Below are 25445 nucleotides of genomic sequence, written 5' to 3' on the forward strand. Positions count from 1 at the left end.
ATTGCGTTTCTCAAATAGCTATACAAATGACTTCTTGAACTGGCCGAGAAATCTATTGAGGGATCATGGAGATATATGGTTTGATGGTTATTTTGTGATCAAATGGGCTGCAATGGGCTTTTCCATTCCATGCAAGAATTGTGGTTTTGAGATACAGCAGCAGAATGATATAGTTCTTACCTGGAGTAGTCACAGTAGACTTCGAGGGTCTGTGTATTGAGTAACAAACCACACCAAGGGAAGAGACAATGCTCCTGTAGTGTCTTGACATTGATGCAGCCCAGAAGATCATTGTCTAATGGGAAGTTCACCATTGTTTTATTGGGGTGAATGAAACAACCATATTCTGGAATTCCCGCGGTCAGCATTCTTGATCAGAAGGAAACAGAAATAATCCATTATTCAACAGGAAATAATCTCGCTATTCAGCATGGCAACTTCACTGACCTACAGAATATTAATTCGCAGCAGTTAGAGAACAGTCTAAGGTCACTTAAACTTTCCAATACCGCAAATGTCCAACCAAAAAAAAAGGATATAGTATTAAATATGCTATTCTGGTGACATTCAGTGTTGGTGTGCCAATAATAATACTTGCATTTGATATAGCACCTCATCACATCTTCGAGATGTCTCAAAGCGCTTCACAGAATATACTGTTAAGTGAATTGACTGTATTTTGTGGGTGAATTGCAGCAGCCAATTCTGCACAGCAGTGTCCCACAAACAGTCATGGATTGAGTGATCAATTTATTATTATTATATTTTTGAAGGGATTAGTACCCCCAGAAAAGTGATCTGCCAATCGATTAACAATTGGGTTCCTACTTACTGCTAGGTAAACAAGGCGTGTGGAGTAAGGAAACTTGCCCAACGTTTCACCTTCCCGGGAATCAAACCCAGGTCTCTCGCTTGCAAGGCGAGTGCACAGTCACTCAATGAGAGGTTCTGCTTATTTTTCTCACAGCAGCATAGGCCTAGAAACAATTCACAAGTCCATCCCAATCTCAAGTCTTTTTAAATCGGTTTCCAGAATCAGAAGATAAGGCAATGAATAAAAAAAACTTAATGAATAATGAGGGTCAAAGCACAGTGAATACTGAGGCTGGAGGTGGAATTCTCTGGTCAAAGATACTTAATTCAAACCTCCAGCGCCCAGATACTCACCCACACAAAACTCTGTACCCCATCACACCATCCTTGCCAGGTTCCACCGGCTCCCAATTATCAAGTGGATCCATTTCAAGATCCTCTCACTCGTTTTCCAATCCCTTTGTGCCCCTAGCACCTCCCTACCTGTCCGAATTGCTTACCCCCTACTTCACTAGCCGCTGCCTCCAGCTTCATGTTTACCCCTCGTCCCCTCCACCATTGGTGATTGTGCTTTCAGCCACTACACCCCAAGACGCTGGAACTCTCTCCCTCAACCCCTCTGCTTTGTCCCCTTCCTCCCCACTTTCAAATCCCACCTAAAGACCTCATTTTTGACTGTGCTTATGGTCACCTCCCCCCTCCCTCTCCCCCTGGCTCAGGGTCACACTCCACCACTGTCAAGCACTTTGAGATGTTACCCAGTGTGAAGGGTGCTATATAAATGCAAGTTATTGTTATGCTGTTTCTAGCTCCACCAATGGAGCGTTACACCTGAACCGTACCCATCTCTTGCTCTTTCCCTGTGCCCATAAATGTCTCTATAGCCCATAAAAAAACTACAATTTTATAAATATTTGTAGCCCAGTCCATTGACTGACTGCTTCAGTAACTCAATATGAACACAATCAGAAACACACTTACATCAAAGTGAACATATTTCTAAAAAGCTAATGNAAAAAATCTTTGTAATTACAGCTTCAAATTACATTAAATGTATGTTTATTTTTGCAAGAGTCACAAGCAATGTTTCAATGTTTAAAAGTTCTGATCCAATATTTCAATGCTGGCTTCAACCTAATGGACATTCTCAAACATGTCAACAGATTGAAATGTGTGGTGCATTGTTGAATTCATTTAGCATCTGTATGCTTTCTGCAACACTGCTAGAGCTCATTATACTTGTTTTTTGTGTTTATAGAGTGGGTGGAACAACAACAAATTACATTTGTAAAGCGCCTTTCGCAACAGGAGGATGTTGCAAGCCGCTGGAGTCAGGGATCAGCACCCAAGCTGGTGGTTGGGATCAGGAGGGGTGGAGGGTGGGGAGGGTGGAGGTAGGAGTGTGACTAAGGGCACGGTCGAAGAGTAGAGTCTTGTAACGGGTTTTGAAGGTGGTAGGGGGGAGTGGGGTGTGAGGCGGAGGGACTGTGGGATGGAGTTCCAGAAGGTGGGTCCGCCATGGACATGCAGATCACCAGGTGTGCAGGGCACCTCTGGCTTCTGACGTAGACTGGTCGGATTCCTGCACATGGCACAGAGGCGCAGAAGATGCCTTAATGTCAGCAGTGTTCTGGCAACCACTGGAAACATTTACAAGAGCAGCCTCCGTTGACCGGCCGGCTTACATATGTATAAATCTGCGGCAGAAGCCAGATATGATTAAATACATTACTTCTGAAAGATCTTACATTTTAAGAGACAGTAGTTCTAGATCAGGTGAAATTGCAGCACTAATGTACATAATTTGGCCATGTGATTTTGCACTTAGAAGTTTAATATATCTCAACAGCCGAGGTAAAACAGCACACATTTCAACTCAGAGGTGCTGCATAGCTACAGTCTTACGTCACTGGCCGTACCTCAGAAAGCGTTGTGCTTGTGATAAGTGAGGCGTGACTAGCAAAAAGTCATCAATCAGTCGCAGCAACAACCTAGAAGAAAGAAGTGTTTGTACCAATGAATGGAACATAAGATAGACTCCACATTGTAACAAAGTTCCAAAACAAAAAAAACACACCTTTTCATACTGAGATATCAGCATTGCTGTCGCTACTTTTTTTTAAAAAAACACCTTTTAATTTACATAGAAAAAGTTTACAAGAGTAACCAGAAGAGCCCTACTGCCTACCCGTCCTTCTGAATTCCTTGGAAAAGCTGGTTTTCCATGTCCCCATAGCACAGACTGCAGAGTAAGGTTGAGAGGATCGAGCCCTGTGGAATCCCACGACGTTGGACATAGTACCTGAGAGCAAGAGTTGAGAAGAGATAAGACCTTTGAAGCATTGGCTTTCTTGTGTTTAATGAGAAGGAATAGTGGAAATAATTCACTTCTTTCCACCCAGACCAATTAAAATGCAATGAAAGTCAACTATATTGAAATGCCTTTCAGTTCTGTTTGAAAATACTAATAAGGAACAACAAATCCACGCAATAAACCAACAATATGAAAATATTACATCCTTTCTGTATTATGCTGCACACAGACGCAGTCAGGCCTTGAATGGTGCCTCAAAGTTGTCAAAATAAAATGTTCATACATACAAGCAAAAGATGTTGGATCAAACTGAGTTCCTGAGTAAGAACAAGAATCAGAGGTAAATCCAGTGAAATGAATAGGTTACAGGGAGGAAATTGCAACAGGATTGTTTCTCTAGCAGAATATAATGATTGCAATAATTAACAGGCTAATGTTGTCCGGAACGTAATCTGTTTTCATTGATACATTTTGTTTGTCCATGTGAAGGAAGTAATAATGTTAGCAGTCTATATTGTACTGCACTGAACTGGAAAATTGAAAATGGCCAGATTGTTTGAAAGAATCATAATCTCCAATCAATCAACCTGTCCTCAGTACCAATTTAGTGCAAGAGGTCACCTACCATTACAATTCTAACTCTTTAATAGCAAATGAGATTAACAGAATTCATACCTTGTTTTCTTGTGACCCTGGAAGCAATTTCAGCCGCATTTCTGAGTGCTGCAGTGTCAGGGTACATGAGCAAACTGCTGTGAAAATGTCTTCACTATTCTGAACTGGATTTTGAGCAAATTGTCTCAGTTCTGGCCATTCAGTGGTCCATCACATCTATTTTATTATTATTATTTATTATTATTATTATTATTTTGTGACAGGTTTGATCAAATATCCTGCAGCCGAATGCTACAAACTCCAAGAGTAGAGCGTTCCATTGAAAAGCAACATCAATAAAGTACCGCTTTCATATTGCAGATTTTTGGTTTCCACAGACACTGTTTTTTTTAATCAGTCTACAGAGCTCCAAGAGATTGCGTGCACCGATGACATTCTGTACATGACACCATTGCCCTGACACCATTGCACAAGTATTGCCTTGACATCCAGCCATTGCCGCATTCGGGAAAAATCGTGAATGTTGTTTTCAAGATGCCCCTGTGCCAAACAGTGGCGGAAACTCAAAAAAAAAAACCCTGCTCCCCATGATCCTTTTGCAATTAAGTTACTTGACAAAAAGAAAATCACACACAAAAAAGACATTCGACCAAAAGAAAATTCGAACATTGATTAGCTTTTGCCAAAACGTGTTGCCGTCACTGTAATAATGTCAGATGTTCCCTCAGGCATGGAACATTGTAAAGACAACTAGCTCCAGAGCTCAGAGTTGTGACGAGTGAGATCTCCAGGGCACGGAGGCACTGGAGATCGAACTCTTGATTGTTGTCCTATCGGATCTGGAGCCAGCCACTCTACATGACAAAACCAGCCACTCTACATGACAAAACCAGCCACTCTACATTGCCTCTGGAGACAAGCTCATCTCAGGGCAACGGACCAGCTGTATTTTATACTTTATTAGATGTAATAAAATTGTATTTGATTAGATTCATAACTCGGGTGCAAACCCTTCAGTATCCAGCGCCTTGGGACGTCCTCCCAATGTGAAAGGCTGTCTACAAATGCAATTTGCTCTTGGTGTTGTTATATCAAGCCGACCAGCTGGTTGGTGAGTTATTAACCAGGTGCACTTCTGGAGGCCATTTAAATGAGCAAATGGGAAGGTTAGGAGAAACTTCTTCATGCACAGAGAAGTTAGGATATGAAATGATCTGCTGGGATCAATGGTTGAAGCAAAATCCATATTGACCTTCAAGGGAGAACTAGACAAATACCTTAAAAAGAGTCAGCTACAGAGGTATACTGATGGGTTAGGTAAATGCAAGTGAAAGGAATGCTTGAGGGAGCCGGCATAGACACAATGGGCCGAATGGTCTTCTTCTGTGCCTTAAATTTCTTTGATATTATCAAAGGATATTGAAGCACAGACACCATCTGCTGGTGGAAGCTCAGTACACTCAAAGTGAATTTTTTCCCAATGTGCAGTTTGTTATTTATTTACTATTCATGTTACTTATTATTTCTCAAATCAAATATTCCAAAAAGGTTTGGCTTACTTATCCTGAATTCTAATCACGTTCTCCACGATCAGTTGCTTGAAATGACTGAACAAGTCTCCAGAGTTCTCATTCAACGTCAGACCCTGAAGAAAACAGAACATGTGTGTATTATATGTGGGTCGTGTAAACCATGTACAATAATAGTACAATAATAATAATAATCCTTGTATCCATCACCTTTTGCGTCAGGAGAACATCTCAACACAATTCACAGTATTTCCTGTAAATTGTAGTGACTGTATTTCTAGGCAAATTTGCCCACAACAGTGTCCCACAAGCAGCTATGAAATAATAACCAACTCCATCTGGGAGATTGTTGTTCAGGTGACTAGGAGAAACTCCCTTCTCATACAGTGCCGTTGGAACTTCAACATCTACCTGAACTGGCATACGGGACCTTGGTTTAACATCTCATCCAAAGTCGATTGGATTGCACCTCCATTACTCTCCGTACTACAAAGGAGTGTTAGCCTGGACTATACGGCTTCAAATTCCCGGAGTCTCAGCCCACAACTTTCCTACTCAAAGGCAAGAGTGCTACCAACAGACCCAGCAGCCAAATCCTATCACACCAGAAAATGCACCTTAGTGCATCTCCTCCAGGAATCCCCAAGTTCCATAATTACAAAGAGTGATACAGTGCAGAAACAGGTCATTCGGTCTGTGCCGGTGTTTATACTCCATGTGGACTAAACAGCTCTTATGATCAGTCAGGCTCCGACAAAAATAACACTACGAATTACTTCAGGTTTGTCAACACGTGGTTGAAAACTCATCGACTTACCTGATCAACTAGGACAGCATTTTGCAGAGAGGTTTGCTGCTGCAGATGGGACACAAACTCCTTCATGTTTGGCATCAAGTCCATCATAGTAAAAGCCTGAGTAACAACAAACGCAAGACAGATAATGAGAATGGAATAATTACTGCATAAACCAGAGCAGCAAAACATATTGGTGGATGTAGGAAGCAAAGCAAACAACCAACAAGGCTAACCGAAAAATAATTATTCTTGCCTCGAGCTTCTGTTCTCCCGCCCCTCCCACATGGCCAAGTGGGTAAATGTACAGCTGGGATTAGCAGGTACAGTGTGGGAAGAATTGATTTGTTGAAAAAAAAACTAACTTTAAACTAAAGAACTTTTAACTGAATCATTTCTTTTAGACGAGAAAAAAAATAAACACAAAAAAGGCCCTACTGTATACAATATCGAAAAGCTATAGATTCATGTTGCTGCATCATTGCTGGTGAGGAACACAAGACCAACAACTTGCATTTATTTAGCGCCCTTCAAATAAGATAATGTTCAGAGTGTTTTACAATGACGGAGACGGACAATGAGCAAGGGATGGTGAGAGACTGGTGACCACAAGAGGTAATAACAACAACAACAAGATTACATTTGTATAGCGCGTTTCATGTCGGGAGGACGCCCCAAGGCGCTGGACAGTGTACAGCATTTCAGATCCGAGCTGGGTCAGGGAGGGAGAGGGGAGGGGAAAGGGGGTGACCGATGGCATGGTCGAAGAGGAGGGTCTTGAGATGGGACTTGAACTGGCCTAAGAAGGGGCCGAGGCGGAGTGATGGGCAGATGGAATTCCAGAGGTTGGAGGCAGAGTGACTGAAGGCTCTCCTGCCAATGGTGGGGAGGGTGGGTCGGGGGATGCGGAGCAGGCCAGAGCCGGCTGAGCGGAGGGAGCGGGCGGGTTGATAGGGGGTTGAGAGGTCGCAGATGTAGGGGTGGGGTGAGGCAATGGAGGGCTTTGTAGGTGAGGACTAGGATCTTGAACTGGATCCTCTGAAGGATAGGGAGCCAGTCGAGTCGGGCGAGAACGGCGAGATGGGGTCACGGAGTTTGGTGCGGGAGAGGACACGGCTGCAGAGTTCTGGATTATCTGCAGCCTGTGGAGGGAGGAGTTGGGAAGGCCGACAAGCAGGGCATTTGGATAGTTGAGCCTGGAGGTGATGAAGGCATGAACAAGAGTTTCAGCGGCCTGAGGGTTGAGGTAGTGGTGGAGTCGGGCGATGTTACAGAGGTGAGGGAAGGCAGAGCGGGTCATGGCTTGGATGTGAGGAAGAAGACAGTTGAGGGTCAAACAAGACACCAAGGTTCCTGACTGACTTGGTGAGTTGAAGTGTGCAACCATGGAGGTTGATGTTGCCAGAGCCTGAGGTGCAGAGGCGCCGGCGCGAGCCAATCAGGAGAGACTCAGTCTTGTTCACATTTAACTGTAGGAAATCTGCCCTCATCCAGGACTTGGTGTCTGACAGGCAGTCTGTCAGGACAGCAGTGGTCCTGGAGTTGAGGGTGGGGGCAGAAAGATAGAGTTGGGTGTCATCCGCATACATATGGAAGTTGACCCCATGTCTGCGGATGATGTCACCAAGTGGGAGCACGTAGATATTAAAGAGGAGAGGGCCAAGGACAGAGCCCTGGGGGGCGCCAGACGTGACAGTGAGGGGGCTGGAGGAGAAACCGTTAGAGGCAACAGAGTGGATAAACACTGAACCCACAAAAATACAGTGTCAATGAACTTTACAGTATGTTCTGTTACGCTCTTTGAGATGTCTAGAAGACGTTTAGAAGATATGAAAAGGCGCTATATCAAATGCAAGGATTATTATATATTATACTAGCTGTACCCATTGCAGCTTCGCTTGCAACCAAAGGATCCAATATGGAATGTAGATTGACACACAGACAGACATTTCATCTTTATCTAGACTCCAGTGGAAGGCCTTCAGTGGGAGGACTTGGCATTTTAAAAATGTAATTTTGTTGTTGTTGCCCCTCTTAGCTTTGTCTGTGTTCTTTATTTTGGTGGAGTGTGCACCACACTAGGATGCCAGTCGGGAACCTTGGCGTCTTGTTTGACCCTCAACTATCCTTTCCATCCAACATCTGTGCCATGTCCCGCTCTGGCTTCCCCCACCTCCCCAACATCGCTCGCTCCACCACTATCTCACATTGCAGGCTGCCGAGATCCTCATACACACATTCATATTATCCAGGCTCAACTACGCAAACTCCCTGCTTGTCGTCCTCCCCAACTCCACCCTCCATAGGCTGCAGATCATCCAGAACTCTGCAGCCTGTGTCCTCTCCTGCACCAGACCCCGTGACCCTATCACCCCGATCCTCACCCGACTCCACTGGCTTCCCATCACACAGAGAATACAGTTCAAGATCCTGGTCCTCACCATCAAAGCCCTCTATGGTCTTGCTCCCCCTATCTCTGCGATTTTCTAACCCCCTACCAACCTGCCCACTCACTCCGCTCAGCAGGCTCTGCTTCACGTCCCCCCAGTCACCCGCCCGACCATTGGCTGGCGGGCCTTCTGTTACTCTGCCCCCACCCTCTCGAACTCCACCCCACAGTCCCTCCACCTCATTGGGACCCCCAGCTCGATCCGAAACAGATTGTCCAGTGCCCTGCGACATCCTCCTGACGTAAAAGACGCTATACAAATGTAATTTTTTGTTGATATTTTGTTCCCGTCGCTTGGCCACGTGCGTGCTCTGTGACGCAGGATGCCACATCCCCACTTTGACTTGGCGGCCACCAGGTGTAACTGCAGCGAAAAATGCAAAATTGAAAGTAACTCATGAATGATGGGAGCTACCCGAAAACAAAAATGCCCATGTCACTCCCAATTGCAAGATCTTTACGATGAGGTATAAATCATGTCTCTACGTCAATTGGTTATTGAGATCCTTCTTTCAGTGCAGACAGACATTGTCGTTTTATTGGTATAGATTATATAAACACAAGAGGGGAGGCTCTAACTAACATCCATTCACTGGACTGGTCACTGGATGATTAACAAAACCATTCCAGACTCTAATCACCCGATATTAAATAAACATATTAAACTAAAACTTCCCACTTTGTATGCTGAAAGTACATAAGATTTAGCAGGTAAACTTTCATGTTCCTTAAACAAAAATATAACCACTGAAGCCAAACCCAAGTTTTCATTCACACGGAATTCCACTCAATATATAGAAAGTATAAGACGATGATTCAATGCATCAGAAAACTAACAACAACCACAAGCACCACCACCACAACAAAATTTGTATAGTGCCTTTCACATCAGGAGGATGCGCCAAGGCACTGGACAGAGAAGAGTTTCGGACCCGAGCTGGGGGCCGGGATTGGGGAGGGTGGAAGCAGGGCGGGGAAGCAGGGTGATTGAAAGCACGGTTAAAGAGGAAGGTCTTGAGATGGGTCTTGAAGGAGACAGGGGAGGGGCTAAGCGGAGGGACTGCGGGATGGAGTTCCAAAGGGCGGGGATAGAGTGGCAGAAGGCCTGCCCACTAATGGTGGGGCGGGCAAGGCAGGGGACGTGAAGCAGGCCGCAGCACGCTGAGCGGAGGGAGCGAACAGGATGGTAGGGGGTTAGGAGGTTGGAGAAGTTGGGGGGAGCAAGACCATGGAGGGCTTTGAAGGCGAGGACCAGGATCCTAAACCGTATTCTCTGTGTGATAGAAAGCCAGTGGAGTTGGGCATGGATGGGGGTGATAGGGTCACGGAGCATGGTGCGGCGAGTGGACAGAGGCTGAAGAATTCTGGATGATCTGCAGCCTATGGAGGGAGCAGTTGGGGAGGCTGACATAGTCAAGCCTTGTTGTAATGAAAACATGTATGAGGGTTTCGGTGGCCTGCAGTGTGAGACAGTGGCAGAGCCGGGCAATGTTGTGGAAGTGGGGTAAGGCAGAGCGGGTCATGGCATGGATGTGGAGTGAAAGGATAGTTGAGGGTCAAACAAGAAGCCAAGGTTCTGGATTGGCTTAGTAAGGTGAAGTGTGCAACCATGGATGGTGATGCTGTCAGTGCCTGAGGTGGGGAGGTGCTGACGGGAGCCAATCAGGAGAGCCTCAGTCTTGTTGACGTTCAACTGAAGAAAGTTAGCTCTCAACCAGGACTTGATGTCTAACAGACATTCTGTCAGGACAGCATTGGTCCTGGAGTCAAGGGTGGAGACAGAGAGGTACAGTTGGTTGTCATCCACATACATGTGGAAGTTGACCCCAAGTCTGTGGATGATGTTACCAAGAGGGAGCATATAAATATTGAAGAGGAGGGGATCAAGAACAGAGCCCTGAGGAACACTGCACAAGAAAGTGCGGGGGATAGTAGAGAATCCGTTTGTGAAGATGAAGTGGAGGCGGTGAGAGAGGTACGATCTGAACAAGGCAAGGACAGAGCCGTGAAAGTTGAGGTGAGAGGAGAGGAGGTGGGTGAGGAGGGAGTGGTCAATGTTGTGTCATCACTTTGAACAGGGCTGTTTCTGAGCTGCGGGCTGCAGCGAAACCCATTTGGAAGGATTCATGAAGGGAGTGGTGGGAGAGGAAGGAGTGAAGCTGGGAAGCAACAACTCATTCCAGGACCTTGGAGAGCAAATGGAGGTTGGAGATGGGGCGGTAGTTTGAGAGCAGAGATGAGTCCATGGAGGGTTTTTTTTAAGGATAGGAGTGATGCCAAACGTTTTTTTTTTGGGGTGGGAACAGTACCAGTGGACCGGGAGAGGTTTATGATGTCTGAGTAGAGGGGCAAAGAGGTTGAGCTGGGAAATAAGGAGAGGGTAGTTATGGGGTCGAGGAAGCAGGTTTTATATGGGTTATAGTGGTAATGAGAGAGGAGTGGGAGATAGGTTCAAAGGTGTGGAGGGAGGGATGTTAGGGGCTAGGGTGGGAGGGAGTGATGAAGAGGGGCTAGTAGACAGAAGGGCAGCGGCAGCTGAGCGGATCCCTTCAACTTTGGATTGGAGGAAGCCCACCTTCGCCTTGCAGTTGGCATTGGAGGTGAGGATGGGCGAGATGTGAGAGGGTGGGCAGAGGAGCCGGTTGGTAATGGAGAAGAGGAGCCTGGGTTGTTCTTGGCCTCCAAGATTGTCTTGGAGTAGAACAACAAGGGCAGAGCAGTAGGATTTGATAAGGTCCAGCCAAATCTGCTGATGGACTGTTAAGTTTGATTTAAGCCAAGTATGTTCAGGGGCACTCACCTGTACTTTAAGGGAGCGGAGATGGCTGGTGTACCATGGTGACTAACATGAATAGGAGACGGTTCGGGAAGAGTCGGGAGCAAGGGAATAGAGAGTGAAGGAGAGGGAATTGTGAAGAAGAGTGACCGAGGAGAATAGGTCATTGCAGGAGGAAGCCCAGAGGGGAAGGAGTTCAGATGACTCCAAGGCAGAGGGAGGAGTGGAGGGATTTTTTTTTCAGGGGCGGTAGGAGATGGAGGTGGGTTGGGTGGAGGTGGGGAGAGGGATTGAGGGGTTGAAGGAGATGAAGTGATGGTCCAAGATCGCTTTGTCAATCATGGTGAGATCCGAGACGGTGAGGCCCCGAATGATCACCAGGTCGAGGGGGTGACCGCGGATGTGGGTGGCAGAGTGTATTTAACAGTACCTAAAAAGCTACAACGTCAGTAACCCATGTGGCAGGCAAGCACTCTTTATTGCTACCTGTCTTTTGAATGACTTTCTAATCTGTCCTGCTGAATTGCTCCAGATTGAGGCATAACGCCGGATGCAGTAGTTCTCTTGGACTTTGGGATCCAGCACTCGTGAAATCACGTCCACAAGCTTTGCGTGAGGGATGGTGTCATAGGCGCCAGTAACATCTGCCTGCAACAAAAAGAGCTTTGTGTTTAATTCCTGACTTTCCTGGCTTTCAAACGATCAAGTGTTTTCTTATTACATGGTTGAAAACAGTCGTCTGTTAACATCGTAAACAACAACAACAACTTGCACTTATATAGCGCCCTCCATGCTGGGTGGCATCTCAGAGCGCTTAACAATGGCGGAGCCAAAGGCCGAGCCAGGGAGATGGGGAAGGTGACCATAGGCACGGTCGAAAAAGTCTTCAGGCACGACCTGACGATGAAGAAGGAGGCCGGTGAGGCGAAGGGGTTGAGGGAGAGAGTTCCAAAGTTTCGGGGCATAGTGGCTGAAGGCACGGCCGCCGATGGTGGAGCAGAGGGTTCGGAGAATGCGAAGGAAAACCAGTAGAGTGGAGGACGCTGTCAGGAGAGAGGAGGTTAGAGAGATAGGGGGGTGTCAAGGAATGGAGGGTAAAGTAAAATGAAAGAAATAAGCAAACATTTGTTGTGTAATGGTAATTAAGGTAATTACCTTAATCACAAGAGCCCTCTTGTGATCTCCTGCAGCTCAAACTCTGGCATCTGAAAACACTCTGAGAACCCACTCGACATGAGGTAAAGTACTAAAGTGTTCACTGTTCATCATTTCTATTTAAAAGCCATTTGACGACACAAACTATGTTTATACAGTAAACTGCTGATGTCTCGTCGCTCCAAGGGAAACAGGCTCAGTGATGAGTTATGAGGAGTGACGAGTTAGGCAAATGTATAAATATGTAAATAAATGCAGCTGGGATATTGGCAGCATAATGTCTCAAGTGGTAGAGACAAGTCAAGCCAGGGTCGAGTTATCAGGAATTTACTGAAGCTGGTCTCCTCCAGGCCAGATTTGATCTATAGGCCGTGTGTATTGAATAAGTATTATTGGCATAAGGATCAGTCAAAAGTAAACTATCATCTTTCTTCCTTACTCCTTTTTTGCTATCTTTTCCTTCTTTTGTTAGACTCACCCCACCTCCCCGCCCCCCCATCTATTTACACATTTGCTTGTCTTCATTTTAACTACTACTCGATCTTCATTTCTCTGTTTTTAAGCCGACTTTCTTTCCATCACCAGGACCACTGAACTCTACCCTTCCTCTTAAATTCCTTCTATGCACCTTCTATTCAGATATCATAAACCTCTCCCTGTCTTCAGGCACTATTCCCAACCTCTTTAAAAAACGGCCGTCATCACTCCTATCCTTAAAAAAATCCCTCCCTGGACCCATTCCTGCTCTCAAACTACCACCCCATCTCCAACCTCCCTTTCCTCTCCAAGGTCCTGGAACAAGTCATTGCTTTCCAGCTTTAGTCCTTCCTCTCCCGCCAATGCCTTCACAAACCCCTCCAATCAGGTTTCCGTGTCACCCACAGCACAGAAACAGCTCTGGTCAAAGTGACAAATGACACTCTGTGCATCTGCAACCAGGGTTCCCTCTGCCTCCTCGTCCTCCTTGATCTCTCTGCTGCCTTTGACACTGTCGACCACTCTATCCTCATTCACCGCCTCTCCTCTCACTTCATGGCTCTGTCCCTGACCGGTTCAGATCATACCTCTCATACTGCCTCCACTTCATCACCACAAACGGTTTGTCCTCTAGCCCCCGCACCATCTCATGCAATGTTCGTCAGGGCTCTGTCCTTGGTCCCCTTCTCTTCAATACCTATATGCTCCCTCTTGGTGTGAAGCTCACAACTCAGACGCTGATAGCATCACCATCCATGGTTGCACACTCCACCTTACTAAGCCAGTCCAGCACCTTGGTATCTTGTTTGACCCTCAACTATCCTTTCTACCCCACATCGTGCTATGACCCACTCTGCCTTCCCCCACATCGCCCGGCTCTGCCACTGTCTCACACCGCAGGCTGCCAAAACCCTCATACACGCATTCATAACATCCAGGCTTGTCTATGCAATTCCTTGCTTATCAGCCTCCCCAACTTCTTTTTCCATAGGCTGAGATCAACCAGAACTCTGCAGCTCGTGTCCTCTCCTGCACCAGACTCCATGACCCTATCACCCCCATCCTCACCCGACTCCACTGGCTTCCCATCACAGAGGATACCGTCCAAGATCCTGGTCCTCACCCGCAAGCCCTCCATGGTCTTGCTCCCCCCTATCTCTCTGACCTCCTAACCCCCTACCATCCTGCCCTCTCCCTCCGCTTAGCTGGCTCCAGCCTGCTTCACATCCCCCGCCTCACCCGTCCCACCATTGGCAGGCAGGCCTTCTAACACTCTGCCCCCACCCTCTGGAACTCTATTCCACAATCCCTGCATCTCGCCCCCTCCCTTGCCTCCTTCAAAACCCATCTCAAGACTGTCCTCTCTAACGTGCTTTCGATCACCCTACTTCCCCCCCTGCCCTCCACCCTCCCCAATCCCGACCCCTAGCTCGGGTCCGAAACACTGACTGTCCAATGCCTTGGGACTTCCTCCTGACGTGAAAAATGCTATATAAATGTAATTTTTTTGTTGTTGTGGACCCTCGTTTTCTGACTTCTCTTTGCTCTCTCTATTTAGTTCTGCTTCCTCGAGTCCATGGCTCCTTGTGTAATTTTAAGATTGTCTCATCCCTGCAGGTTGACAGCTCTTTCCTCCTTGAACACTCAGCATCAACTCATTTCTGTAGAACTATTTTAAAATCAGTTGAACTTGATGGAGAACAGTGAAGGTCCTATTATGCAAAACACAATACTGCAGATGCTGGAAATCTGAAACAAAAACAGAAGTCGCTGACGAAGGGTCATGGACCCGAAACCTTGACTCACTTTCCTTTCTCCATAGATGCTGCCTGACCTGCTGAGTGTTCCCAGCGACTTCTGTTTTTGTTTCAAGGTCCTATTATGACTTGGCTACACTCGGGAACCTTTACAATATGGCTGCATTTAAAGAGCAAAACTTAAAATTTCAGGTGTTACAGATGCAACAGCATGTAACCTCACCCATCCAAAAAATAAAAATCACAAGTGCTTAGTTTAGTATTCGAGGGAGAAAATTGGCTCAGTTGGTAGGACTCTAATCTCAAAGTCTGAAGGCTCTGGATTCAAGCCTCACATTGGGACTTTGACTACATGGTCCAGGCTGCCTCTCCAATGCAGGGCTGTGGGATGTGCTGCATTTTCAAATGAGATGTTAAACTGAGATTCTGTCTGTCTGTTCAGGTGGAGATTAAGGATCCAAAAGAAAAGGGAGTTTCTTTCAATGTCCTGGCCAACAATCCCCAAATAAAATTAGTCACTCACTTCATGGCTGTTTCCGGGGCATTGCTATGTGCAAATGGCTGTCACATTCACCTACAAGTACTCCTATTACACTTTATAGTAAAGTCCTGTGAAGTGCTTGGAGACATTGACAATGCATTTGATGTAGAGCTTCATCACAAGAATTGTTATAATTATAAATGAGAATAATGTCAAATGGGATAGAATGGTGACAAACTTGGCAAAACACACAAGTGTTTTAGCAGTCATGGAGAATCCAGCATTGTACCACAATACAGTACATTTATACAACTAGTGTTCATGTTACCTCTGGCCATTTATGTAGAAAAATATCAGACAATAAGTTCTACTATACATGTTGCTTAAACAATGTATACATACATTGAACTATTAGACACATTATGTAAACCATGTGTAAATGTGTGTGTACAGAGGGTATCACAGATGCCCTGAGTTATATAATTAACATACAGGAACAATGGATGGACTATTTGAACAAGTTGCATAAACCCACCTTCACAAAATAATACGGGGTTCTCATTTTGTCGTTTCTCAAATGCAATAACACAAACTGCCTCCATGCTTTGTATATGTCATCAAGTCCAAACACGGAGGAGCCCACAAGGTCTGGGTTCCTTCTGCATTCGTAATTCAACGCACTGAACAGGATTTTCGTCTGAGAGTCAAAGTACTGAATCTGTTTGAATAAAACATTTTTAAATAAACATCTCTAAGGAGAAGATTTTACATTTTTCTGAGTCCAAGGAACATGCCTTAATTGTAAGAACCCTACAAACTGTCCTGCACGAAATTATTCACCAAAGGGCTATTGCTGTAATGCAATGGAGAAATATTCTAGCCTCCACCGGAAAATATTTTTGACCAATGGTCAAAAGGTGAAGCAACCGATCCCAACAGAATCCAAACTAGACCAAGAGTTCCACATAGATATGCCACCTAACATGGAAATTTCCCTGTGTCTAGAATGGAATGGCACATTCTCACCCTGGAGGGACGCACCCTGCTCACTTAATTCCAGGGAGTATTAAGCACAGATTAGCAAGATCAAGCTTTGGGGACCTTAAGAGTGTGTGTTGGCATACTGTTGGAGTGTATCTAGCTAGAACCACATAGCTCGTTTCCTGCCTCTTCCTAGGGCTTTGGCTTGCAGGGGGAGCTGAGTGGGAAGAATCCCCGTTTCCCCCCCATTCTGACATTTTGTTGCCAAGTACATCACTTTAGAGCCGATTCAGCACCAAGGAAAAAGAATGCAGATACAACAATTTACAATTAATATTTATATCACACTTTTCACGTTTCAAAGCACTTCATACAACTGACTGAGAAACCAAATTTAGGGGAGGGGGGAACAGAACAGAGGGAGGGGAATAGTGCAGGATGGAGTTCCAGATAACGGGGGGAGGGTGGTGGCTGTAGGGTTGCCCAATGATGGTGAGTCAGGAGCAGGTGGGAAGCGTGAAGCACGCCTGGTGACTGTGGCAGTAGTCTCAGAGGTAGAGTTGGGGGCAATCTACACATTGCAGTGCAGCTTACACACCAAACTTCCGAATGATCACCAACCTTTCTCGCGTTACTCCCTTTGACGCACTTCTTGGATCCCGTTATGTTCCTCATTTTCACTATGGGCCGCAGACCATTTCGTTTAGGAATAAATCGGAGTGCATAAGATGGAATTGCGGTTTTCTGCCGTTGCTTCCTCGCCCACTCTTCCTTAGATAACGGTTGCAGTTGCGCCTTTGCGAGATGATTCCTGCAAGAATAAATAAATGAATACATTAACTGTAGTTAAATTCTTCAGTTAAGTTCTTTAGGACCACTTACTATCTTGTCATTGACTGTTACGTGTTGCTAGAGGGAGAGGTATACTGCTACCATGTGTTACAGCAGTAAGAAAGTTGATGAATAATTTGTGCAGGACTTAGGGTACTTACAACAACAAGATTACATTTGTATAGCACCTTTCACGGCGGGAGGACATCACAAGGCGCTGGGACGTACTCTATACGTACTTTTGTACTCTATATATGCATAGAATACAAAATAAAAAACAAAATCCTCACTCCTCAAATCTTTCACCAACAATACAATGCTCAGCAATATGCACATTTGCTTATATGGGTCCTAGAAGTCCACAAGAAAGGACTTTCAACCCAAAATACCCCTTGTGTTTAAATATGATTTGAAACGATTGTTAAAACCGATCGTGAGTGCATAAAACCGCAGCTTGCAAACCAGGAGCTCGCTTGCCCGAATCCATGCAGAGTTTGTTAGGCTCAGCCAGGGTTGTGTGGGGCCTTCCTAGGATAAGGGAGAGTTGGGTTTCCTTATCTGCAGCTTCTACTGCTACTAATAATAATACTTGCATCTGATATAGCACCTCATCACATTGATGAGACAACTGAAAGCGCTTCACAGAATATATTGTAAAGTCAATGGACTATATATGTTGTGGGCGAAACACAGCCCCCAACTGCGCACAGCAGTGTCCCACAAACAGTCGTGGATTGAGTGACCAAATTATTATTATGTTACTGGTTGTAGACGAGGGGAGTTCAGGTTCGGCTGCAACATTCTCTACAAGTTGAGTGGCCTGCCGACACTCACTGCCAAGGCTCACACATGAACATGTACCGGAGGACAGCCAGTGTCTGTGTCACTGCACCCCACACAGGTGGCCCAACAAGGAGCAGAGGCAGACCCAGTTGGGAGAAAAATTAAGAGAAAAAAAAATTGAATTCACTAAACTTTTGAGACAAAAAGAAAACTCCCTCTTTTGGCAATTCATCGGTGTCAGGGTAGCAGTAAGAGAGCCGTAACTGTATCGGGCAGAGAGTGGGGAAGGTTTAGGCTGGATTCCTTCCTGTTCCTGATCTCGATGGGGTAACCCCTGTCGACACTCACTGCCAAGGCTCACACATGAACACGTACCGGAGGACAGCCAGTGTGCCCGTGTGTCAATGTTAGGATTGGGCTCGGATGCAATGGACTCAACCGTGGAACCCATTGAAACTCATACTCCAGACTCCCTTGTGAAGAACGACCCTTGAGGAAATGTATCAAGAGGATGTGAAGAACTGCTCTTATTCAGAGCAACACATTCATTGCTCTGTGGAGGATTCCCCCCCCCCCCCCCCCCCACATTAAAAATAAAGATAATAGCCACGCAGGAGTGAGGCAAAAGGAAACAAAAGCTTAGCAGCTCCAGGGTCTTACTTTGGTCCAGAGGAAAGTCACCACATAATAACCACGGAACTTATGTAGCAAGTGGAGCAAAGTGGTACCTCTCAGCTCTGGAGCGTTTGATTATCTCTACAGCTCAGTGAGGCTCTCTTCTGGCCGAGGCTGGGTAAAGCAGGACTAGGTTGCTTCATAAGAAAAGATGGATTAAGTCCTTAACTTTTTTAAAAAAAAATTCCCCCGTAGAGCTTGTAGAATTGTCCTTATTATGTATTCTGCTCTTTCAAGATCTGCCTCAAGATCTTCTGCATTGAACGCACCTTTGGTCACCTCCAACCCCTTCCCCCACATACCACCCTTGGTTTCCCCCCATCTTGGGTACCAAGCCGGGACTGGCTCGCACTTTAGGATGTCCTCTTGACCTGAAAGAGGCCATATAAACGTAAATTTGTTGTTGTTGTACCAAATAATAGTAGCAGAAGACATGAGAATCACCTCAAAATGAGAAGATTTTGCTCCTGGCTGAGTTCACTTGCTCCAAATGCAGAAATTGTTACTGTCTCTCTCTCTCTTACAAAGAGGCAACTGGAGATTCAATTCAGAGTTACGTCCTGAAACATTCAGAGCTGGGAAAACTGACCATTTTACAGAAGAGTTGCCTACAAGCAGAATTGCTGTGCGCAATTAGCTGCCGCGTTTCGTCCACAAAATATAGTCAATTCACTTTACAATATATTCTATGAAGCTCTTTGAGACGTCGAGAAGATGCGATGAAGGGTTATATCAAAAGGATTATTTTTATTATTAATATAATTAGGGCTCCCTGCTAGCGTTCTTTCAGGGGAGATCAAAACATAAGTTAAGTTAGCTAAGGTGTTTCTTTAAATACATCAACAGCCCTTACCGAATGCCAATCTTTTCTATCTTATTCCAGACACATTTTCTGTAGTAAAAAAGCATGTTTTTCATGAACATGGTCTCAGTGATGTAAAAAAAGGACTTGAGCAGATGTACAACGTAAGTGCCCATTAACCAAAGGAGGAACTTGGACAGGATTTCTTCACGTAACCGGTGTTCAGATGGTGAAACGGAGCATTGACCTGGAGGAGAAAGATTGAGAAAGAGAAAATAATTACAATAATAATAATCCTTGCATTTGCTATAGTGCTTTTCACATCTTCTAGGCTTCTCAAAGCGCTTCACAGAATATGCTGTAAAGTGAATTGACCGTATATTTGTGGGCGAAACGCTGCAGCCAATTGCGCACAGCAGTGTCCCACAAACAGTCGTGGATTGAAAATGACCAATTTATTATTTTTTTTATAAAAGATAATCAGGCTCATATCCACCACAGGCACACAAGGCAGTTCATCAGACACCAGCTAATCTGTCCTAAGGTGCACATATTTAAGGTGAGCATCTTCTTCATCAAGCAGGAGGGGGAAGATAAACATAAATAAGTGCTATGTCGTCAACAGCAGCTAACTACAGAGCAGCCCAAATAGATGCTGCATGTATTCTCTGCATAGGATTGCAATTATCTTAAAATAAACCCTTTTTCATTTATTAAGAAGAAATAATTTTAATATGGCACAATTCTAAGCCTAAATAAAAATACCAGCTCCTTTGAAATAACATTAATAACAATTGCCTAAAAAATATACAGCCACCCAACAGTATATCCAGTCAAGTGTTTTGAGACGTCCACCCAATATGAAAGACGCCATACCAAATGCAAGGATTATTATAACATTTCTCAATTATTAGATTAAGTCTTTTAAATGGGATAATGTGTTATAGTACTAACCTCTGAGTGGGGGGGCGGGGAGGGTGAAGAGGGAAAGAGGTAACTGCGGTCTTTTGCAGACTTAGTTGACTCTAAGGTGGAACTCCTAGCAACAGAATAATGGAATCCTAAATCTACCAAGATTAGGTAAACAGGGTGTATCCCTTCAGGGAAGAAGGAGAGGTACTTCATACCAGACAGATACGTTCATTCATGTGTGGAACTCTCAGGCTGATTTGAATACTCGAAGGAAGTGTGCTGATGGGTTTCTAGCACATGTCAGCCACCAGATTGACCAAATAACAGATGAATAAATAACAGCATTAAACACTCCAGTTTGTATAAAAGCAATATATGGAGGAAGTTAGTGAGGATGAGGCTAGTCACTTGGAATTCTGTGCACTTTGGGCTTGAGACAATATGCCAACACATTATGCCACACTTAATTCACCAAGCTCACAATGCTGACTGCAATATACAAGAACTATAAGTCAAGTGCTTTGCAATATAGAGGGAGCTAACTTAGAGATTTTTTTTTAACATAACAGCATTTGCAAGGCTCCATAGGGTGAGCTTCATACAGTATCTATTTGCTTAATAATATTGGCACAGTTAATGCAGCCAATCTCTTCAGAGGGAAGATTGTGTCTGTATTTCTAGCTCAACCCACAACAACAACAACAAAATTACATTTATAGCGTGTCTTTCACGTCGGGAGGACGTCCCAAAGCGCTGAACAGTCAGCTGTCGGGACCCGAGCATGGGGGAGGGGTGGTGTAGGGGTGAGGGAAGGCAGAGAGGTGGGAGGGAGACCAAAGGGACGGTCGAAGAGAAGGGTCTTGAGACCGCCCTTGAAGGAGGTAAGGGAGGAAGCGAGGCGAAGGGAGTCTGGTGCGTGAGAGTACACGAGCTGCAGAGTTTTGGATGATCTGCAGCTTGTGAAGGGAAGAGTTCGGAAGGCCGATGAGGAGGGAGTTCCCGTAAACCCTCCTCCGGTTTGAATGCAATGTGAAAAATAAAACCTCCAGCCACGGTTAATGATGACCACTGCAACTTTAAGTGTCGTGAAAAAAACAAACAGACTGTCCCTCAGAGAAACCCCATTTCTACTTCAAAAACAGCATTTCTTTTTCCAAAGAAACATCGTAAGTTATTATTTTTTATATACATTATAAAAATGATTTACAGATTACCGTTGTTGAGCTGAAGCCAAGTGCAGTCGTTCACTCTCATTTTCCACATCAGTTCACTGAGAGAGAACCGGTCATATTTCCCCAGGGAAATTAATTTCTTCACATTCTTTAGGAATCTGTATTTATTGTGGTTGGAGCCCCATAGCTCATCTGATATCACTCTGAGCAGACACTCCCTGACAAATCTGTATACCTGAAGCGGGCTACTGTACTGTTTGAGCAACTGTAGCAAGTCACCATCCGAACCAGATGCCATCCCTGTCTGATCGAAATCTGCAAATACTTTGAGCTCTTTATTTACTTTCTGCTTTCCTGCTGGGATTCCGGTTGGGCGTTTGTGTTGGCAGCGTAAATTAGGGATTTCTGAAGGTTGCAAAGAGCCCGTCTCTGCTTCCAAATGCAAGTCATTTGGACAACTGAGACCAGGGACACTCTTATTTACTGAGGTATGATCCTCCAAGTTTTTCCTCCTTAACACGGGGCCCTGTGTTGCAATAAGGTTTGTTGCTCCGCCAGTAACTCGATTCACTTCAAGGTGGTCACTGTCAGGCTTGCAAGGCATCTTCACAGTAGAAAATGAATTTGACTCATTTACTGAAGGGGTAGGATTTCCCTCAGAACATGAAACACTGTTGTCCTTCCGAATGATAACCGCACAATTTCTATTCAATAGCAGCCGATAAGGACATCTTTTATAATTTCGCAGCAACCTAAAGAACACGTTCTTCATCTTCCAGTAGCGCTTTGGGAGCCTCCTCTTTCTCCAGTAGTTGTTAGGCTGTTTTTTTCCATTGTTCCCAAATGCATCGCTGCTCAAGAAGATCGCTTCTACAAGTCGTTGACCCCCTGAACTACATCCCTGCAAGCAATTTAGTAGAAAACTTTTTGGCAAACATTCCCTGTTGTCGTTACAATAAATGATGTGCCCTCTTTCAACATAGACTGACCCCCATGTTCTCACGTTCTTCACTGTTGCAGCATCTGATGCATCTGCAGGAATTGGTGATGGCTTGGCTTGTCCTGACACACCAACTGCTGCACGACACTGTCCATCTGGGTTTAGGCCGTCCCAGCTATAGTCATTTTTGGCTATGCACTTTGTGCTCTGCCCGTGCTTTGCACTCCGACCAGGATTGAAGTGGTCATTGTCATCACCCTCGTTACTCGCTGCCCTTTTCGTTCCCCTCTTGTCTTTCCCCGCAGCAAATTTAGCGCATCTCTTACCAGATTCATCTTTTCTCTTTGCAACTTTGGCCTGCTTGCCTTTGGATTCTGAACCTCTTCCTTCCAATAACACCTTTTCTTCATTACTTTCAGAATTAACACTTTTACCAAAAGAAACAGCCTCTTGGACACCCATGAAATGCCAACTCCTTTTGACTTCGACTCCACCTGCTCCAGTTGGGTGAGTTGCTTTGGCATCGGTCCCTGGAGCCTGTCTTTTGTAACCTGCGATGGTACCTTCTTGCCATGTTCTCTTTCTCTCTCGGGTGCTTCCCTGCGGGTATTTTCGTTGACAGCCAACACCAGTTTTAGCGTCTATGACTTTCTGTTCTACAAGTCCTCCTCTGGTGGAATGAATGCTTGTGCTGTCAGATACCTCCACTTTCTCAGGAGACTCGTTCATTTTATTTCCTGCAGACAATATCTCGGGTGGGGTGGAATGAGGGATCGCACCCTCTGGCGATCTGTCTCGTTTTACCTTTTTTGCTGGAGATTCTGCTTTGTCCTCATCATGGAGAAGTCTTTTTAGCGGCCTTACTTCAGTAACCTTTGTTCCCGTGCTGGATACATCCCGTGGTGTGTCTTTGGCAATATCCGTGTCAAGTTTAGCTCTCTTTGCAGGTTTGCGAGTGTGTACACTTACTATTTGTGTCCATTTTTGTTTGTTGCATTCAGTGGTTCCTCTTGCATCCAGGCAGCTATCCCTATCCACCAAAGTTCTTCTCTTTCTCTTTAGCAGGAACCCCTTGTGAAATCGGATTCTCTTCTGAACAATCTTCAGCAAAATATTGAACCGAGCTCGGATTGGTCTCCTTCTGAGCCACAAAGCAGGCAGCCTGGTGCCAGCGGTGATGAGGCTGTAGATGGGAACGCCACACAGCTGATAGCAACAGCTTGGTTTTACCAGCATAAAGAGAGAGCAATGTTCTAACAGGTACATCATTACATCGTCACCGATTCTGCTCAGCAACGTTTTCCACAATATACTGTTCTTGATTGTAACTGTAGTAGGATTTGGTTGGTAACTACATAGGTTGGGAGCAAACCTGACGGACATGGAGCTGGTTTCCGTTACGTTGGCGTAACCAAAGGCTAGAACATTTTTTTTGCCTTTCTCACAAATCCTCTGAATTACTCGCAGAACCACATCACTCTGAGCTGAGAGCTGAAAAAAAATTGCAAAAACCAAGGATTGGTAAGCCAGGATTGTTAACTGCTTTGGGAAATCCTCCCACTGCAAAAAGCGCTATATAAATTTGTACTGTACTGTAGTACCCAAGGCCCAAAATTGTTCATGGTTTTAGCTTTAAAATTTAAGGTTCAGCAGAATTTTAAAATACTCTTAAATTCTATCTTGAATTTGGAAGCTGTTTTTCAAAATCAAATTGAAACAGAATTTAAGTTGTTTTTTTAAAAAAAATTGATACTAGAACTGCATCAAAACTCTTCGGGACAGTGCCTCTTGAGCAGTGGCCCTACGTGCAAACACACGTTTTGGTAAGAAACCAAAGATAATTGTGAAATTAATAGTTTACTATACAATAATAAGGATAATAATAATAATCACTGCATTTGATACAGCACCATATCACATCAATAAATCTGAAAGTGCTTCTCAGGATATACTGTGAAGTGCATTCTGTGGAAAGTAGAAAACCAGCAGCCAATATGCACACGGCAATGTCCCACAAACAGCCATGGAGTGAGTGACCAATTTTTATTTGGGAGCTTGTTCGCCAGGACACCAGGAGAAGCTCCCTTCTCTTCTCGAATAGTGCCACAGGCTCTTTAACGTCCACCTGAACAGGCAGACAGGACCTCGGTTCAACATCTCATCCGAAGAACAGCCATCTCCGACAACGCGACGCACCCCCATCACTGCACTGGCGTGTCAGATTACAGACTATGTGATTCCAAGTCCTAACGGGGGGCCTCGAGCCCAAAACTTTCGGACTCCGAGGAGAGGGAGAGAGAGAGAGAGAGAGAGAGAGAGAGAGAGGGCAACGAACCGAACCGAGTTTGGGCACCCAAAATATAGCTTGAATAAGGGAAGTAGGACTTGGGGAGAAAAAACAGCTGACTGGGGGTGTGGGGAGAAAGAGAGCGAGAGGGGGGCTGGAAGTGAGTGGGGTGAATGGGGGGGGTGGGGGCTGGTTTGCAGCAGTAAGAGTGAAGTGAGAGCAATCCCTGTTAAAACACTGGGTGTAAGAGTCTGGCAACGCAGGTCTTGTGTGTCCAGTCTGTCTGCTAAGGTTCACTGCCAAAGTAATAAACCCTGATCTCCACCTCTAGGAGGCGCCACAAGCATAGATTTTGGAAGCACACACATGCACACACCCACACACGTGTGCAAACTCTCACATATATATGCACAGACACACACGTGTGCGCACACACACGCGCACATATACATAAGCACACACACACATGCACACACACATGCACACATATATATATATATATGTGCATATGCATACATAAGGCACCCACATACACAACACAAACTGCACTGGGGTGGGGGGGGGTGCTGGGCTGCGGTGGGGGGTGCAGTGGGGGTGCAGGTGCTGGGGTGCAGTGGGGTGGGTGCAGTGGGGGGGGTGTGGGTGCTGGGGTGCAGTGGGGGGGGTGCAGTGCTGGGGTGCAGTGGGGGGGGGTGCAGTGGGGGGGGGTGCAGTGGGGGGAGTTCTGGGGTGCAGTGGGGGGGTGCAGTGGGGGGGTGCAGTGGGGGGGGGGGTGCAGTGCTGGGGTGCAGTGGGGGGGTGGGTGCTGGGGTGCAGTGGGGGTGTGCAGTGGGGGGGTGCAGTGGGGGGGGTGGGTGCTGGGGTGCAGTGGGGGGTGTGCAGTGGGGGGGGTGGGTGCTGGGG

At 45.6% G+C, this 25445-nt stretch overlaps 1 protein-coding gene across 1 annotated transcript in view; it reads right to left on the reverse strand.

Moving 5' to 3' along the window:
* The window catches only part of tert (telomerase reverse transcriptase), a 41353-nt gene that overhangs the window by 13586 nt on the left and 2322 nt on the right, over positions 1-25445 (reverse strand). The window contains exons 3-12 of the mRNA XM_042346246.1: positions 21358-23746; positions 19283-19478; positions 16762-16951; positions 15695-15877; positions 11776-11937; positions 6089-6184; positions 5302-5387; positions 3002-3115; positions 2733-2804; positions 181-369 (exon numbers count right to left, since the gene is read on the reverse strand). Of these exons, the coding sequence (XP_042202180.1) occupies positions 181-369; positions 2733-2804; positions 3002-3115; positions 5302-5387; positions 6089-6184; positions 11776-11937; positions 15695-15877; positions 16762-16951; positions 19283-19478; positions 21358-23746 (3677 nt within the window). The remainder of the gene's footprint in view (positions 1-180; positions 370-2732; positions 2805-3001; positions 3116-5301; positions 5388-6088; positions 6185-11775; positions 11938-15694; positions 15878-16761; positions 16952-19282; positions 19479-21357; positions 23747-25445) is intronic.

The sequence above is a fragment of the Callorhinchus milii genome, unplaced genomic scaffold (assembly GCF_018977255.1).
Source record: "Callorhinchus milii isolate IMCB2004 unplaced genomic scaffold, IMCB_Cmil_1.0 Scaffold2, whole genome shotgun sequence".
In the NCBI taxonomy this organism is placed as follows: Eukaryota; Metazoa; Chordata; class Chondrichthyes; order Chimaeriformes; family Callorhinchidae; genus Callorhinchus; species Callorhinchus milii.